The 19,834-nt window shown below is 39.9% G+C and overlaps 1 protein-coding gene across 4 annotated transcripts in view; it reads right to left on the bottom strand.

Moving 5' to 3' along the window:
- The window catches only part of CEP295 (centrosomal protein 295), a 46,662-nt gene extending 31,614 nt beyond the window's left edge, over nt 1-15,048 (bottom strand). For 2 of the 4 annotated variants that reach the window (XM_074535139.1, XM_014273237.3), the window contains exons 1-9: nt 14,945-15,048; nt 13,417-13,550; nt 12,479-12,679; nt 10,563-10,687; nt 9,704-9,797; nt 4,950-5,063; nt 3,923-4,063; nt 2,646-2,829; nt 672-839 (exon numbers count right to left, since the gene is read on the bottom strand). In XM_074535139.1, the coding sequence (XP_074391240.1) occupies nt 672-839; nt 2,646-2,829; nt 3,923-4,063; nt 4,950-5,063; nt 9,704-9,797; nt 10,563-10,687; nt 12,479-12,679; nt 13,417-13,524 (1,135 nt within the window). In that variant the 5' untranslated portion in view covers nt 13,525-13,550; nt 14,945-15,048. Of the gene's footprint in view, nt 1-671; nt 840-2,645; nt 2,830-3,922; nt 4,064-4,949; nt 5,064-9,703; nt 9,798-10,562; nt 10,688-12,478; nt 12,680-13,416; nt 13,551-14,615; nt 14,878-14,944 lie in introns of those variants that run through there. The other 2 variants (XM_074535140.1, XM_074535141.1) reach the window with 2 other exon arrangements.
- Between the last annotated feature and the right edge of the window lie 4,786 nt (nt 15,049-19,834).

Below are 19,834 nucleotides of genomic sequence, written 5' to 3'. Positions count from 1 at the left end.
GTTTTACAGTCAATCTGTAGCAGAAATATGCAGTACCATCCTCACACCTGCCCACTGCTTTCTATCAGCACTGACAACACATTGCACCGCAGACCAAACACCAAACACCAGACTGTGGGACCCAAGGGATGCAGAAGTGCTGGGCCAAGAAGCTCATGGAGACTTCTGGCTCACATCACATGACCCTGGACATGCCACAGGCAGACAGGACACACTCGCGCATCCATTCCAGCCCACTCACAATATGCAGCAGCTCAACCACAAACCTGAACATAAAAGACACATGATAAGCAGACTATAAAGCTTCAGCTTTGAAATCTCTCGAAATCTTAAGTTCACACATCAGCATCAATCCATAATTTACACTAAGTTCACAGGAATAATTATGGCTACTAACAGTATAGTTCTTACAACTGAAAATTATTCTCAGCATACTAATGAACTGAAGCATACCAGAAAAAGAAGTCACATTTTCATTTTTAAATTCATAATCATTAGGGTATTATCCTCTATGCTAAACATAAACCAAATTACACTGAATTATTTTATGCACATTAAGAAGTTTTACTACTTAAGACATTTTACTTATTACTGAAATTTATTTGATATACTAATCTTTTCTAATATAAAATGAAAAGGTTTAATTTAAATATGCAGTTTAGAAGTTTTACTTTCTGGCTCATTAGGGACCTCCTCTTCTACCACATGTCCTGACTCCTGCTGAGTACCACAAGCAGATTCATGCTCCAAGGAGATATCAAGATCATTATCTTGAGCTCTTTCAGAAGGGGCTGGCAAAGGTTGTGGCTCAAACTGCAGAATCAGGTCTTCTTTCATGTCTAATTAAAAGAGCACAATGAAATGAAATGACCATTTGGAATACAAATCAAACAACACTGCAAGACTACACTCACACACAAATCCCCAGGAAATTCAAGTATCAATAGGTTATTTCACAACAGATTTAATCCAGCTTTTTTTTCCCCCACCAAAACACAAGACTCAAAACTATTTAGATCAACAGCCATCTATTCATTCAGAACCTCCACAGCAGTTTCCACTAGAATATGCTATGTTTTTCAAAATGAAAGTTGATGGGATGGAAAGGCCCAGCTTTACACCAAAAGCAGCTCACAAGAAAAATTACGCATGGTCCCAAATAACTTCACTGGGGAAAAGACACACCCCGACCTGGCTGTTCACAAGGCTGCCACAGGAGAGTGATCGCAGTCCAGGTGTGAAACCCCAGAGGACTGCACAACAGCAATTCCCCTATGATCACCTTACTGACTCAGAGGGTTACTGCCTACAAGGGATGTGGGACACAGGGGAAGATCACTTTGAAATTTTATGCTTGTTACATGTACTTAGGGGAGGAACCCAAGGCAGGGAAAGGATCAAGTTAATCAGGGGCAGAACAACTATGAAATAAAAGTGTAAAAATAGTGAAATAAAATGAGACAGTCCACTTGTCTGGCCATGCATTGTACCTGACAGTCTGCTCTGTTTTCTCCCTAAATTCCACTTGTAGCTGTTTGCCTACGTGAGGAACACTGTGTTTTGCATGCATGTGTGTATACAGATATGTAAGGGCCAGCAACTGGAACAGGGACCAGAAGTCACAGGTGCACCTGTGTCTAGAGCACTGCTAACTGCAGAGGCCATAATGAGTGCATTTAGGTGGCTGTGAGTATCAGCATGCAATGGCTAGCAAATCACAAGCCAGACGAGCGAGCAAGAATGGTAAGAGGCTTAGGAGTCATGCATCAGGCAGCTGTAAGACTGAGCTGGGTACTGCAGAGACCAAGGAACCTACAAGCTGTCTAGCAGAGGAATCAGGAGATCCAAGCATTCAAGTCAGCTACAGAGGACAGAAAATGATCCTGAGAAATCTGCCAGCACATGTGTGTGCATGTCCAAGACTACAAGAGGATCCAGGGTCAGCTACTGGGTAGATGAGTATATAAGGTCAGTTCCCACAGGAATCCATAGGATGTGCATGTCTGTGCATATGCTCACATGCCCAGCTGGGTCTGTGCCTGGAGCAGCAGATCTTGGGGGCTCACATGCCCAGCAGCCAGAACTGGGAAGACTAAGGATCAAGGGCCAGCTGCCAGGTAAGAGCAAGTGTCTAAAGCTATTCACCAAGTGAGCCATAGCACATACTTGAGCACATGTTCATTTGAGTCCATACATAAGTATGAGAGGTAACTCTAAGGCTCCACACTCCAGCATGAATCACTGGACACTAGACTGGCTGTATAAGACCTGAGGAGGATCTGTAGTGTAGCAGACAGGCACCTGGGATACAGGGGACAACTCCTGGATAGAATGAGTGTCTAAGACCAACTGCTGGAGGGATCTACACCATATTAAAGACATACATCCCACAAAAGGCCTTCATGTTGATCAGAGCTGTAAACAGAAGGAGGCCATTTGTGCTGTTTGTACTTAATGTGAGTGCAGTGTTTCTCCTGCTGGCCTGCACAGCCAGATGTATGGATGTGCCCTGGCAGGCTGTTTGTGTGCGGGCCAACTATGAATACACACACAGCCTCGCTACCAGCTGCACCTGGGAAGAGGCAGCTGCAGCAACCTCTCCTTAACTGGGTACCAAGTCCAGCAACCTCCAACAAAGAACTTACTCCTGTCTTCACTGCACATTTCTTCAAATGCAGACTCCAGTTCTCTCTGCCATTCTTCTTTTGTTTCCATGCGTTTGCATGGTGGCACTGAAAGCTGAGGTGGCATCTGTGCAACAACTTGTCTCCTGCGCATCCGATCTTGAGCGTGCATTTGCTCCAGCTCTTCCAGGAATCTTTCCCTGTCCTTCAAGAATAAAGAAGGGATAACATAAACCTTCAATGTTCACATTCAGACAGCCACATACAGACTGACAGAAAATGCTTCCATTTGGTTATCTTGATGTTTGGTTAATGTTCAAAGTTAGTGTTATTCTAGGGAGAAAGTGCTTCCTCAGGAGAAGACTGTATCAGCCCTTTGGACACAGGAGTCATCAATACTACCTACAAGTTCTGATGTTAAATAAAAGATCAGACTCCACACCTACAGGCCAACTTCCCTCAAGATAATAAAACTTCCTGTTTTATAAGGTAAATAAGTATTTCTTTCTCCAAGTGACTTTTGCTAATATATAATTCAGCAGCTGCTACTTTTGAAGATGCAAACTAACTACTCTTTGGCACACTGAGTATATGTGAGAGCTATTAAAAAAAAAAAAAAGTTTGTTGGGATTTTTTTTTTCTGTTAATTTCAGGAGCACCAGAAATATTTCCAGAAATCCTCATTTTAGTTTGGTTACTCATTCAGGGCCAATCATATGCCAGCCAATAAAAAGCAAGTTTTTTATTTTCTAGCCAACAAATATACATGTGAAGCTATCAGACCACAAAAATTTTTGAGTGTAGATCTCAGTACAAAGACTTTTCTCAGTAGTTTAATTTTTATTTCTTAAAGGAAACTATTTCACCATTTCCAGACTTGCACACTAACAGAGTATCAGTCTGTAAGTAAAAACTTAAAAGGATTTTCGAAAAATAAAAAAACTTACTACCTCCTTAGTAATAATTTTTTTCCCCTGAAGCACCAAATTACCAACTCCAACTAAAGTTAATGTGGAAAAGCAGAACTCATTACCTATTAAAAAAGTTTTGCTTGACTATTACCTTTTGGTTAATAGCTGGTCAAATTAAGAGGATGTTCTTTCATTCTCACTCCTTCTAGATGCCAAAGTAAGCAAACAGATTTTGACTTTTTTTTTTTTTGCAAAGACATTCTGCAAACTTTATTTAGTCCATGAATTTCCCTCCTGTAAGTGTAATTCCTTTATTAATCACTTACCTACAACTTACTTAACAGTGGTTGTTCTGACATTAAAAACAGGCATAACTGCTTTGCCTACCTTGGCCAACTGGATCTTCTTCAAGGCATGACTTCCTCTAACATGTGCCTTTTCAAGCTGCTTTCTTCTTACCCTCTCTGCCTCCCTGTGCAGTTCCTCCAAACGTTTCCCTTCTTCTTCAGCAGCTAAATGAGCATCTGGCTGGCAATCAATCAGTAGTTTAGTCCACAAAGTTGTGTGATAGTTTAAAGCATACATAACAATAAATAAATGAATAATTCTGCAGCAAAAGCACTTTAAAAAGACATACAATGCCCTATGAACATCCTTGAATGTTTATCTTGCAAGCAGGATGAAAATAATTTTTCATCTTTGGAAAAAAATTTCATTGTTACATATTTTGTAAGTTTAGGCGGCAAAGTGTTCCAGTTTCAAGCTGTACCAGAGACAATAATTTACATAATTTGTTATCACAGAGTGGTTATTTTTTCTACAATACAAGGTAAAATGAATGATATGGTCAAAATTACAGATTGGGAACTTCTATCCTCATGGTTTTGTTTTAAACAAGGGGAAAAAAAATCTCTGTTGTATCTTCCATCTCACTTGGGAAACCAGAAACAATCTGCAACTTTCAAGGAAGAAAAATCTTACTAACATAAAAATATACTTAGCAAAAAAAAGGTAATTCCAAATAAGCAAGCCAAATGCAAGGCAAGTCTGGGAGTACATTGCTAAAAAGAGAGGAAGAGAGAAAAGCAGGGTAACTGCAGCTATCAATTCAGCATGAGCCACAAGTCTTCCAGTTTGGGTGTTTGAACATTATACCAGTCTTGTGATCTCACCTTCCAGTAAAAGCCTGTTCACAAGGGACTGCCAGGTGTGATCCCCTAAGTGACTGAGCATGTAACAGGCTTTACAAGGCTGCCCATCTGAGATTTTCTTTAGTAAGTAGTGTAAGCTGCTTTATACAAGTTTGTATCTTTAAACAGCTTCTAGAAAATCCATCAACTGATACCCAGACAATGAATTCAATGTAAAGAAACACATGTGTAAGACTGTAGCACAAACAGTCGGAGTTAGTCACCTGCTCTCCGTCCACTTCTCTGTCCACCAAAGCTTCAGCAATATGGTAACGTGTAACAGAAAAGTTGCCAGCACTACAGGGCTTCATGGCAAGGATCTTCTTCACTTCAAAACTCTAGGAAGAAAGGTACAACTACAGCTGTATCACAGAACAGTATCTCCATCCCAGCAACTAACAGAAGTGATCTGTATAGCTAAATGATTATTAAAAGAAACCCACCCCACCAAATTCTGTCCTGAAAATAGTGTTTAAAACCTTATATACATGTAATAATTAATAAACCACATCAGCACAAGGCAGATCCAGAGGGCTTTAATAATGAAGAGCATCTTGGGCAAACCCCTGCACAGAAATTGATGCTCATCAGTGTCATGTTTCAAAAGCACTAATTTAAAAGCACTTGAGTTTAATGCATTAATACAAATCCCACTTACAACAGCTGTCACATTCACCTCAGAGCAGGGCAGCCACAGACCCACAAAATAATTATACCCAACAGCAAAGCAACACTTGTCATTTACAGACTTGCTTTAGGAAACTCAGAGCCATTATGTCCAATTTTAGTTGACCAGAGAAAAGAGCATTTTCTGTAACTTCACTGAAAAGTGTCTATTCATAGAATGCTAAGTTGCTGTGGGTTTTTTTCAGCTCTTCTCTGGAAATTTGAACAATAAGGCACCAGACCCTCCCTCTTCTTTGGTTTAGCCTCATGTTCTCACTAGCAAAGCAGCCAGGTTAGGTTACTCAATATCCTGTAGGACCCCTCTTTGTACTTAACATCTCCTCCACCAATTTTCTCTCAGCCTCCTCTTCCCTCAACCTTCTCCTAAAAGGTGCTCTTATCCACATTAACTAAACTGGAAAGATTCACAGCTTGAGTGCTCTAAAACTAACATGGCCATAAAGAAATGCACACACACAAAGAACAGCTTTAAGTCTCAGGAATACCTTAAACTTATCTCATGCAATGAGGCACACAAAATTTCAGGAATGACTATTACTTTTTTATGAAGACTGTAGAAAGTGAAGTCTTTAAAAGAAAATCAGAGAATCATAGAATCATTTATATCAGAAAAAACCTTCAAGTCCAGCCATTAACTCAGCACTGCCACGTCCAAATCACGTTCCTGAGTGCCCCAACTCACATCCTTTAGATATCTCCAGGAATGGTAACTCCATCACTCCCCCAAGCAGTCAGTTCCAGTGCTTGACAAGACAGTGAAGAATTTTTTCCTAATATCCAGTCTAAACTTCCCCTGGTGCAACTTGAGGCTATTTCCTCCTGTCCTATGACTTGTTACCGGGGTTAAGAGACCAACCCCCACCTGGTTACAATCTCCTTTCAGGCACTTGTGGAGAGTGACAAGGCTCCCCCTGCGCCTCCCTTTCTCCAGGCTAAACACCCCCAGCTCCCTCAGCCACTCCTCATCAGCTTTGTGCTCCAGACCCTTCCCCAGCTCCGTTGCCCTTCTCTGGACATGCTCCAGCCCCCTCTTGTCATAAGGGACTCAAAACCAGTAAAATTACTTTTAGCCTTACCAACAGAACTTCAGTAATTTATTTTATGGTCCTTACACAATGTGCTGAATTTCTTAATCAACAAAAATCACAGTAATTGTAACAGATCAACGTTTGCAGATAATAATTATAGCTATAAAAACAGGCAAACCTAATCCTCATTAGCCAGATTACCAGTGCTTGCCCTGTATTGGGTTACTTTCAGAATGTACAATTAAACATCTCTTCTGAATTATTAAAAAAAAACTAAAATTAACAACCAATAAAAATTATTAATTACATGTAATCAATCAAATCTCCAGAATTTTCAAAAGCTGTGAAGATGTGAGAATTATATTGGAGGCTGCAATTTTTCAATTAGTGTCAAATGCAATTTAGGCTGGAAAAAAATACCATACTTCTATCCTGGTTTTGTAGTTACTCCCTCCTGTTTTTTTTGTTTCCTTCAAAAAAGTAAATAATTCTATACTAAAATATGGCAAAACTGGAGCAGCAAAGTATCATGAAATGGGCCAAAAAATAAAAAAAACCCCATGACCCCATCTCTACAAATGCTATGAATACTCAAGCAGAATATAGTAATACTTTTTAGGTTTTATTTCCATTCCATAAAATCTAATAGATCATGTAAGAAAAAATAAGTTTCCAAGAACTCTGCAACATTTTTCAATAAAATGGTCTTTACAGTTTAACTACAATTAAGTAACTTTTCATTTGGTCTAACTAAATATGGCCTCAACTTCTAAAATCTGTAATTCTGAGAACCAAAATGGGTTATGATAGAGTAAAACTACTTCTTTTCTACCTGGGTAAAATCACAATAATAAGAGTATCTTTAGAGAATGCTTCTTATATCCTAAATAATCATGCCATGAACAACAATACCCTAGAGCTCCTTTTTATGTATAGTCAATTGTTATTGCAACAGAGCATCAGATTATGATTACAGTTGCATTTAATAAGCTCCTTATGCAAACATTCAAAAAAAACAAGCAGACTTACTCAGATGACCCTGTAATTTGCTGTAATCCTAACATTTTAAATTCAGTGCCTTTTGAGTAACAAACACATTTGCAAGACAAAGCCCTAGACTTACCTTCCCCCAAATGACAGTCAATATATTTTGTTTTCTCTCTCTTGAAGCAGAAACGGAAATAAAAATCTCTCAATCTTTTAATTACTTAACATTTTCCCCCATGAAGTACATGGCACCCAATAACTCTTTGAAGAAAATAACTTTATTTTTAGCCCTGTGCCCTCCCAGCCAAAGGTCTACAACAAAAGGATTAAAATCCACACAGATACAAAAACTAGAAACAGGCTTAAAGTCAGATAGTCTTTAAATGGAACAAACTGACATGCTGTGCTATACTGAAACAGAGCAATCTCTTTTCTTCAACCAAAACTCAACATGTCTGCAAAATTACTGATTCAATCTGCCATTATCACAACATGAACTTCATAACAGAAACAAAACCCACATACTGTAGAAAATCCAGATGTTTGGAAACTCCACTAAAACAACTTACAAATCACATTTGTTAAAAACGCAAGTAAAGGACATCTGCTAATGGATGGAAATGCATTAATTTATGGAAAGGAACAATATAAATAGAGAACTGACCCAAACATAATATCCAACACAATTGAGTTTCACCAGAACCTGGAGAAATCTGAAACAAAGCCTTCTTGCTTTCCCTGCTGACAAAACACTAAAGAATGAGGAGAAAATTCTGTGTTTATAAAATGGGAAGGAAGATGGATTATTGATGTTGCTGGATAAAAGTATTAAATAAAAGTGTCACATATTAAGTACTGTGTCATTTTAGCTGTTATGGAGGTTAACTGCAGTGACTATCTACGGGGAAGTGTTAAATAAAATGCGACATAAGACCCACTCTAAACTGCAAAAGTTACTACAAAGCAACGCCACAGCATCTCATTGCTTCCTCAGGAATGCCAAACTGAGCAACAGAAGCACCTGAAACCCAGCAAATAAAGAGTAAAGTTTGGACTGATATAGACTTCACCTGCTCTACACCAGACACACCAGGAACACACCCTGTGGCACAACATGGATGGCAACAGCAGTGTGAAAGGGTGTGTGAATTTACCTGAACTGTACCACACAGGACCTTATTCCAGATGTACTGAATTTCAATACAGCACACACTTCACCAGAAATAACCCCAAACTTTACCACTCCCTTACAACCCTTGTTTTAATCTTCACTCATATCCGGTTTATACAAGACGAAAACCTTTGGGCAACCAATGAAAAGATCTAGAGAGAAACTTGTACTAATGAAAGGTCATAGGTAGTCCTTCTAATCATTCTTAAAACTGGGAGGGTCAAACCTTACTCAGTTTTTCCAGATACAACACCAAACCTTTATCATCCTGCTCTCTAACCTGTACATAATGTGCTGGGATGCAGCTGGGAAAAGTTTTGAAAGCTCCACTGGCTCTGAGAGGAGCTAGTATACCTCAACCCTTTATTTTATACTCAGTAGCTTGAATATCCCTGAACCCAAAGGTCTAAAGGGGTACAACACTCCACAAGGCAATTTAAACTCTGCATTCATGAAGTTCTGTTAGTTAACTCCAAAGTAAAAATGCATGTAGTGTTCTTTCTGCAGTTGAGAGCTGCAATCCTACAGCCAATTCTACACTTATGCACCAGCTCTATGAAACCAAAGCAGCATAAATGGGGTACAAAGCCACACCTCAAAAGGCTGCAGCCTCCCAACAGAACTGGGTGATGGTTTCCTATGAAAATTAAAGAGCTTCCTCTTTATTTAGTACTCCCTACAAGAAAAAGAAATTGAAGGGAGAAGATAACCCCAACAAAGCTGCCCCACAGCTAAAAAGAGAGAATTATTAAAGAACTAAACAAATTGCTAACTGCATCAGTATGACAGCTGGCTGAGAAGGCATGTAATGTACATGCTGAGAGATCATTGCAAAGTCTCATATCACTGGGGCTACTAAATGAAAATGAGATATGATGAAAGTTTAAAAAGACAGATAAACTTCAAAAATAAGAGTCTGATTACAAGAAATAAAATTCACATATAACAAGAGATCAGTAAAGTACCCAAGCTTAGTAGCAAGAAATCTGCTAATATCTAATTAAATCATTCTTTTGGTTTTTGCTGAACCACTCTCCTTATATATGCAAATACTTATATACAGTGCCCCTGAAATTGTGATCATTGTTGTTTAACAGATACATACCTCAAAAGGACGAGGTGGAGGAGGTGGCAGGCTTGCAACTCTGGCTGCTCTTTGTCTTTCCACTTCCAGAGCTTGTTTACGTGCATCTGCTCGTCTTGGGGGACAGAAACAAAACAAACCACAAAAGAGGAGACAAAATTATTCAAGCAACAGTGACAGACCAGTGCAAAATAAAAGGTAAACCTGAAATCAGATTCATAAGTACCTGCACTGAATGGTTGGGCCAAAGGGATGGGGAAGCATATTAAAAGGACAACAGAAGTTGGGCTGGAAGGCAGCATTAAAAATTACCTTCTTCAAGTTATGCAAAAACATTCATATATACAAGCATCCCAACAGCAATGTAAAATCTCTGCTTTTGACCCAAGTTTCCAGAAAGCATTGTGCACTTCAACACACTTTAATTGCTTGAGTGTAGATACAGTTAACTACTTAATTTACAGGTCTTAGCTCTACTCAAGTACAAAACAACTATGCCCAAGAGGACACAGACCATACCAGCTCAAGTTTGGTCCAATCTGCTTAATTAAAAAAAAAAAAAACCCTAAGGAAGAAGACCATGACAAATGTACTAGATCCTTTTAACAGGTGGTTAACTCTCCATCAGGAACTGGCCTGACAACATTTCATTTCATATGTCATTGAACTCCTGGAGAATCCATAAGGCCAGATTGAATATCTGACATTCTTGTCTTGGTTTTAAAGATACAGTTTTTATCAAAAGCCATGAGCATTAATTATCTAATCCATAACATTTCAAGACTGAAAAAGCTCCAAGCAAGAAGCATCAACATTTTTGCCTTTCACCTTGTGACACTGTAAAGTTCATTCTTAATAAAACAAAATAACTATTGCATACCTGGCTTGCTCACGAAGTAATTTTTCTTTTTGGTGCTTCTGCTCTATCAGAGCTTTTCTATGTCTTGTCTCTGCTCTTTGTTTCCTTTCTTCTGCTTGCTTTGCCAGAGCTTCTAAGTCAGGTTCCTTAACGTTAAAATATTGTGATCACTTAATACAGAATTTTACTCACATCTCATACTATTAGTATGATATTTCAAATTAGATACTGCTGGTGAGAAACACAACCTCAAAACTACCTTCTACTGTATTAAGGTTAAAGTACTCTAATAACTTTTCCTTCCCTGCCATCTTTATTTTCTTCTTCTCTGCCAAAAACAGCAGCGAACCTGCCACATCCCTCCGCCAATTTAACCAAATATTGAGGTAGAAATCCTAGCTTCTTCTAGATCAGTTTGATGAAAAAGATAACTAAAAACAGTTATTTAAACAGCCTGTAGCGAATGCAGACTAAATTATGTAGAAGAAGCATGTTACTTTACTATCCTTCAGTCATCAACAGAGACATTTATTATTAGTTCTCTGCTCCTGCAACACTGATTCCACAGTTTTTTGCTAACTCACCCATCCTAGCATTGGAAAGGACTGGACTTTATAAAGAAAAGACATGGATAAATGGAAAAGCATAATGCTATTTTACTTGGCTTTAAAGATCCTGACTAATTCAGGAAGTAAGCTACTTTGTAAAATCTATGTAAGAAGTCTTCAGCTGATTTCTGTAAACCTGATTCAGAGTCAAACCTACAGAAAAATTCTACTCAGCAATCTCAATGATCTCTCAAGCAGAGCCTACACAAGTTACAGGATTTTAAAGAAAGTGAAACCAGTTTATAGGTGCAGAATTAAAAAGTGACACCCCTTTGCAGTGCAGGCAAAGGCCTCTGAAGTCCTTACCAAGGCTTTCCATGTCACGGGAGAACTGAAGGGAAAAAAATGTTAAATGTATTTTCTTAACCATAAAAAAGATCCATGGTGGAGAAAAAAATTACTGTATTATTGGCATAATTGAGATACTGAGTCATTATGTACAATTTAGCCAAGTACAAACACACATGATCATACAAGCTAATACAATCAAAGTAACTTTAAAGTCTGCCCAGCAAAAGCTGTCACAGATAGGCCTTGACAAGACAGACTATCTTGTGGGAAGATACCTGCCAAAAAGTACATAACCACTTCCAAAAAGTTTCCATGCTTAAAAAGTTGTCTATTTAGATATCAGGACTTCAAAATCAGGAATATCAAAGGAAAAACCAACCAAACAGCAATTTTGGTATTTCTAAAACATTGAAATTGGCTCTGACAATATATGCTGGTATTGGCTGCAATAGAAATTATTTTCTTCACAGTGGTTGGTACAAGGCTGTGCTTTGGATTTGTGCTGAACAGAGGCTGATAATATAGAGATGTTTTTGTTATTGCTGAGCAGGGCTCACACAGAGCCAAGGCCTTTTCTGCTCCTTGTGCTGGCACACTGGTGAGAGAGTGGGGGGTACATGGGAGGCTGGGAGGAGGCACAGCCAGGACAGGTGAGCCAAAGGGATATTCCAGACCATCTGACAGCATGCTCAGTACATAAAGCAGGGGGGACAAAGGAGGAAGGGGGAGATGTTTGGAGTGATGCTGTTTGTCTTCCTCAAGTAACCATTACACACGATGGGTTCCTGCTATCCTGGAGATGGCTCAACACCTGCCTGCTCATGGGAAGATGTGAATCAATTCCTCATTTTGCTTTGCTCTGTGTGTGGCTTCTGCTTTCCCCACTGAACTGTCTATATCTCAACCCATGAGTTTTCTGGCTTTTACCCTTCTGATTCTCTCCCAGATCCCACTGCTGAGGAGGTGAGCAGGCAGCTGCCTGGTGCTTGGCTGCTGCCTGGGGTGCAGCCATGATACAATAATAGCAAGCTCACTTACATTTTCCTTGGCCTGTCGGTGACCCTCCCCAATCGCCCTTAAGCTTGACAGATACAGTTCTTCCAGGGCTTTCATCTTCTCATCCTGGGCCTTCTGCCATTCAGCTCTCAGTGCCTCCTCTAACTGATGCAGCTGTTCTTCTCTCCTCTGCTTTACCTTCTGCCTTATCTGGTAGGAGATATATTTCTGCTGCTCTCTGACCTGTAGAAATGGCATTTATGTTTATCACCAATTCAAGAAAAAGCATAATACTTTTTGCAGCAAAACTTTCTACAACACAGCTTACCCTACTTCCACCTTTCCATCTCATCAGCTATTCCATTCAGAAATCTATTCAGAAAATACTTTCAAGTTGCTGTTACCTTTTTCCAAAATTAATATCTAAAATAATACATTTAATCTTAATTAAACATTTTGGCTAAAGTCCAAAAAACAATATACAAGTGACAAACTGCAACCACTGCTTGGAATATCCTTCCATCCAAAAATACAACACAATAATCTATGAAAGGCTCCTATTACAATTCAAGATTAAAATCAACAACTATACTGAAAACTTAGTAAGCATAGTTTATTATTTTCCACTTTGTATTTTAGGTTGTTTTTTTGGGGTTTTTTTGGGTTTTTTTTAATAAAAAAGGTTGTCAAGCACTGGAACAAACTGCCCAGGAAAGTGGTCAAGTCACCACCCCTTGAAAAGTAAGAAGACATGCAGATGTGGCACTCAGGGACATGATTTAGAGGTGGACTTGGCAGTGCTGGATTAATAGCTGGACATGAAGATCTCCAGGGTCTTTTCCAACATAAAAAAATCCACCATTCTACAATACTATTACCTTGAAATTTAGTTAACAGTAAATAATCTTTTCAGTTACTTTTCCTAAATGATTTGTTACATCATCAAATGAAACACAACACGTAGAAAAATACAGGCATACCTGTTGTAACCTTAGTTTTCTTCTTCTTTCATATTCTTCTTTCAGGAACATGGCTTCTTCATTAGGACTAAGCCTCAATGTCCCAGCTGCTGCAAGTTTCCTCTTCATCTTTGGATATGCTGAATAATCAACTTCTGTGAGAACAATGCAAAGAAAAAGAGAAATTGTGCATAAATGACACTGGCAAAACAGCTATAAAGACAGGATACTGCCATAATGTTGTAACTATCATGCTCTCAAATGTGAGAGCTACAGCTCAACACGTCTGTCCCAGCTGAAGGCTGGACTTTATCTCAGAAGTCTCTTCCAACCTTAAAGACTCTTAAGTGCAATCAGCAGCATTGGCTCTGTCACAGTCACAAAAGATAATGCTTGTGAACTTCTTTGAGCTATGCACCAAACGCTGCAACAGGATGACATTCACAGTCTATTCTATGGACCAGGCACCAACATTTACAAAGTTAAGGGTGAACACCACTCAATTCCTGGGAAGATTTACAAATAAACCCACCAACTACCGAAAAGCACTCCCCACAGTAAAGCAGGCTGGTCACTCAGGTGGTCTGTACTGAAATACTCTCATTACTGTTGAAGAGAAGATGTAAGACACAACAGCAATTTTGTTGGTGTTTTTGGCTGCACTCCAAGGTTTTCTGCCCTACAGACTCTGTAACTCCAGCAACAGGCTGCGGACCAAGCGTTTCACTGGAAAGCTGAAACTGCTCACTAACGACTTTTTATTCAAGTTTTCCTAAGAAGAAAAATTTCAAATTGTATTTCCCTCAAGATTTTACTGTGAAAGTCTAAAATTCCCATGCCCTCAAATCAAGTAAGATTTTAACCGGATCTTTAAATATCTATAACCCTGAAAATATTCGCACAAAACAAGCAAAGACTTTGAAAAGCCACTGCCAATTCTAAAAAATCTAGTGAGCAATTCATATAGCACTAAAGAGTTTAACCAACACGACACACCAGGAAACAATTCTCTTCAGCATCATATACACTGATCCTGGTATATTTATAGACACGGTATCACAGATAAAATAACAACACTCTAAAGAAATCAGGTGATGTGTAAAGCCGAAAATCCATGAGATACTTTTGGAAAAGAGTTATTAAAGCAATGAATCCCAAGCTCCTTACAGCATAAAGAGGGACAGTAGCATCCTAGATCCTGCCATCCCTCCCTTAGTCACCCGATGAGCTACAGAAGTTTATCACGGCAAAAAATTAAGTAGCAAATTACTACATTCTCTCTCTCACACGCACACACATTCCTAAAGAGGGAAAAATGTTGAGGATGACCAATGCAAAGCCTGAGTCCAAAGGATAAGAGCAGAGGTAGAGACTGGGACGCGGCGTTTGCTCAGCCGCAGCACAACGCGGGTGGTGCGGGCCGGAAAGGGCCCCGGGTCCGCCGGGCTGCTCCCGCCGGTTACCGGGACACCCCGCCGGGGCCGCACCTGGATGCGCCCGAGCTGACGGAAGGGGAAGGGGAAGGGAAGAATGGAGCCCCCTCACTCACGCAAGCACCCGCTGCTGCCGCCGCCGGGGCCCTCCCGCTCGCTGAGGCGCCAACGGCCGCCGCCACCCCCGCCACGTGACCACGCACCCCCAACGAGCTGCCAATAGCGCATGCGCCACCGCCCGACTTCCTGCTCTAGCCCCGCCCCAATCTCGCGATGGCCAATTGGGACTCGGGACGGCGGCGGAGGGCGCGCGCGCCCAATATAAATGCGGCGCTGTGGGGTAAGAAGGCATTTATTCGCCCAGGCACCTTGGGGAGTTCGGTTGTGGTGGTCAGCCTCTTCCTCGTCGCCTGTATAAGGGCGGGCAGTGCCTTGCTCGCCTAACGCGGCGCTCTCAGCGCGCACGTGGAGAAATAAATGCAGGGGAGGGGTTTGTCAGCGCTCCCTCCCAACACCGCCTCAGGAGCCCGCTGTCGGAGTTTGCAAGCGCTCGAGTGGGAGGTGCGCTCACTGGCTGAGCCTGAAATGCTGAGAGGGCGGAATAGAACTGAATCCTGATTGTTCTGCCTCGCTAGTGTTACTTCTGTGCAGCTTCCCTGTTCAGCGCTCCTTTTGTGTCAGTAGGAGGAGTATCAGAATTATAACAGGGTTTGGCTTGGAAAGGGTCAAAGATCGTTTATGTTATAAATGAGAAGCTTGACTAGGCCAATATTCAAGCAGTAATCAATTTATGAATTAATATGGTAAAGTATGAGTAATACAGTACTGGGTACAGTGGGGGAAGTTTTCCCTCCAGCTGCACACCGATAGTTGAGGCTTACAGGTATTTATAGGGGCACTCATAAGATTTCTCAGCCGTTCCTATTCCAAATTTTTACTCATCAGCAGTTTCTATTCCAAATTTTTATGTCACAATTCTATACACTATTGAGATTTAGCTTTTCTCAGGATGCATCCCAGAAAAGGAGTATCCCAGGTGGTGGTGATTTGGTTTCCAAAAGAAGGAAGAAGTCTCCCAGATGGTGAGGTCCAGTTTCCAGATGTGTGTCCATCTTTTGATTGCAAGGACTATAAATCTCATAACTGTGATGTCCAGCTTCCCTTGGTCAAAACTTTTAATCCTTGAGTCCATGTTCATCTTCCTTTCTCAAGCTGCATGTTTCCTTTATATGTATTCTAAAGCTATAGTTTCAAAGATCCTTACTACAAGCAATATTCTAAAATTATACTTCAAAAGGTTATCATTGCAAAACTCTTTAAGTTTAACTACAAGCAGAAAGTTGCTGTCAAAAAACAACATCCTTAAAGCTTTAATCAACTTAAGACTTATAAAGGTTAATTGCAAACAAAGGATAGTTTCAAAGGTCTTCTTCCATGCTTTGGCTTTCTCAGTTATTATTAGAATTTGTCTTTATAACTGTCCCATGAATTTCCACACAATTCCATCCAATCCAAACCATTCTATGATTCTTCCTCATACTTCAGTTTTCTTTCTAAAAGGAGCCACTTATTGTGTGTGTAAGATTTGCAGCAGCTGGGATTTGAAAGTGGGACATTAGATAACCTTGATTTATGAGGAATGTAAATTTTATTCGTGTTGAGGGAAACAATTCTGCTACACATACAGATGAGGCACGAGAATGAAGCACATTCCAAGGGCCTGAGATGCTGCTACAAAAATGAAAGAAATGTTTGTGACTTGGACCAGGCACAAAAGAGATAATCGGTTGTCATGCGATGAAACTTCAGTGCAAAATACAGCTACTTTTTTGGCAATTTCTTATAGAAAAAGGAAAAAAAATATGTTTTACTACGAACTAAATGTCATAGTAGCCCACCATATTGTGCCCTACAGGACTGAAACCAGGAGGGCTGAGATTACTCGCTAAAACTTAGTGGTTTGGTGCATGCAGATGCATGACTGCACAGGAAACAGACTAAAAAAATACAGAATTGCAAGAGAAAAGACATCAGCATAAGGAAAAGAGTTAACATAGCATTTTAATGTGCTTTCTTCCCTGCCTTCTGCATTTCACTGCTCAACTGTTCACAGACTTCTGCTTTCTGACAAATGCCTGCAACTTTCTGCAAACTACTGACTGGAAGAGCTGGCACCAAGTTAATACCTGATTGTACATTAGACACACAGTTGTTTCACAGCATGCATATTGAATAAATTAGACTTGAGAAGTGCACTTCCAAATGTGTTTTCTAGTCTCCTTATTGGATTTTTTTGTCCTTCAGCATTTTCATTATGGCAGTGTTCTCCTCAATAACATCACTTGTAAATAGCTTTATCCTGCAGGTCAACAGGTGAAAAAAAAGTCAAGATAGTCTATTAAGAGAGTAATTGAGATTATGGATTTTAATCCTCTACTTACAAAATGTGAAAGAGGTCAAATATATGCTCCTCAATTATACTGTTGAATAAAAGGGCTATTATTAAACCAATATGTGCTGGGTAAGAATTTTGTTTCAAGGGTGCTTTCTGTCATTGTCTTGCAGAATTATTTCTGCTACTGCTTAATTTACATGCATATACTGAAAATCAGGAATTTTAATACTGTAATGTTTTCTACTTTTTACTACACACACTTGAATTACAGTATTACAGACTTGCATTAATTCCTTCCCCCTGAGAAGTAGATGGTGTTCCTTTTATGAAAGGTGAATAGTGATGCAGCAGTACTGGTGCATTTAATCAGGGATATATGAAACTGGAGGTACCGAGCTTCAATTATTGGTCACATTCCTTTTGAGGAAAAGAAATTACACTTGCAGGAATTATCTACAAGGTCCCAAGATAGCCATTGGATACTTTGAATTTCATATGTAAAAAAAGTCTCAGAGTGAATTTACATGAAAACACAGATTTGAAAGAAATCCTATTAATTTAATGCATTTGAAGTTGAAGAGGGGTTGTATGACTGTGAAAGCCCCTGATGAGTTGGCCTGCAGTGCACAGTCAGGAGCTCAAATCACAGTACAGGCCTTGTGCTGCTCCAGAAAATGTCTTTTGAGAGACGACTGTTTGTACTTCCCTATCACAGAGGTTTATTCCATCACTAGATGAACCACTGCGAGAGATTTTGGCACAGGCACCTTGCCTCAGTGGGCTCTGTGGGGCCCTTTGGTCTGAACGTGAGATCTCTGAGGCTGGACTTGATCTTGTGTGGCCTGAGAGAAAATAGTCCCTGTCTCATGGGCAGGTTGAGCAGAGCAGCATGAGCAACCTATATCTTTTACTGCCACACAGGAACACTTGCTCCTTTCTTCATCAGAAATTCTTCACTGTCCACTCATGGCTCTCATTTGCACAAGGGAAAGATGACTTTGTAGGCTTTTCTGCATATTTATCAGGGAAGCCCTGGTTTTAAAGGTTTTCTGCAAGCTAGTAATGGAACAGTACAAACATCTGACAGCTCACCCTTGCACAGGACTTGGCACCCTGCATGAATTAAGTATTCTCCTTGAAAAACCCTGAAGGAAGAGCTTTAAAAAACATGTCGTATTCAGACATGAAATCTCCCTGCCCTGAGTCCTCTAACACATCATTATACATTACTGCAGTTTTCTGTTTCTAGTCTCCTTCTTGTTGAGAACTGAAGTATCAGAATGAAATAAGAATTTATCCCAGTCTGAATTGGCCTTTCTCTGCATTCAGTATTCCTCAATGTCACATCCCACACTGTCATATAATCTTGAAAGTTCCCCTATGGTTCATTTTAGTTTGATGTGTGATTACTTCTCCCATGCTGTTCTCTTTTAGCACCTGAGGTCTAATTATCGTGACTGCCAGGAGCTGACATGATGTGGTTTTACAAATGTTTGTAATCCTGCAGTTCATACATTTTCAAAACTGCAAAGTGCTTTTGTTAAATAGTTTGTAATAAATGCATTCCTGTGTAAGCTTTGCAAAAAGACATGGAGTTTCCTAAGAAGGAAGAAGGGCTAATCTTTATTTCTGAGGCTGACTAATCTACCATGGTCAGCCTGTGCAAGCACAGCCTGTAATAGTTTCTGCCTGAGACTGATTTGGAGATAAATTTTCTCGACAGATGTGGAAGAATAGCTTTTGTTATTATACTCTGTGTCATGTAATAGAAAACTGCAAAGCTATGCTCTTCAGTACCAAAGCAACTGTATCCAGAGTTGTGCCTGTATAAATTCTCAAGGTGCAGATTCTGTCCAAAATAAAGATTCTATAGTTTAAAAAAAGAAATTAAAAAAGAAGTAAAATACGAGGAATAAAAGGCTATGCTAGCTGGCAAAAGGATAATTATGTGTAATTAAATACAGTGTACAGCCTAAAATTATTGTTCTGGAAGGAAATATCTGTAAATCCAGATGTGGTGTTGGACGTATATGATGTTGTCTCACAGATAAAAAATAAGGCAGGCTGTCCTATGACATTGTGCTAGAAGGTCTTATTAGGAAACCAGCCTCATTCTCTGTCACAAATGCTCCTGGGATTTCACCCAGCATCCTTAGCCCAGCTTAATGATTTGGGTCACTGGAAAACAACCAGCCTTGAGGTGGTAAGAGCAGCAACAAGTGACTAAGAACTTATCATTCATGCATGAACCACCATGCTGCCTGAGGTCATTTTAAAATGGGCTCTCAAACACATGAACTCTCCCAAACCTTGAAGCCAACAGAACTGAGCTGGATTCGGGTTTTTACAGACAAAAAGGAACCTTGTGTACCTATTGTATATCCTCAGAACCAGCCTGCCCAGTTACTCAGTGATGCCAGCATGTGTAGACTTCACAGTGAAAACTTGGTGTGTGCATATTCATTTGCTAAAATTCTTGTAACCTTGTTCCCATATATTCAGCCTTCTAAAATATATGGGAACGATACACAGAATTTTCTCCAGTTCTTAAAATATGCATAGTAACTATGTGCACTAATAGGCCAATTAGGCTCAGTCCAGTGAGTTGATA

This window comes from Zonotrichia albicollis, chromosome 2 (genome assembly GCF_047830755.1).
Source record: "Zonotrichia albicollis isolate bZonAlb1 chromosome 2, bZonAlb1.hap1, whole genome shotgun sequence".
Taxonomy (NCBI): domain Eukaryota; kingdom Metazoa; phylum Chordata; class Aves; order Passeriformes; family Passerellidae; genus Zonotrichia; species Zonotrichia albicollis.
Note: the sequence above shows the minus strand (reverse complement) of the source record. Positions and strands in the feature narration are given on the sequence as shown.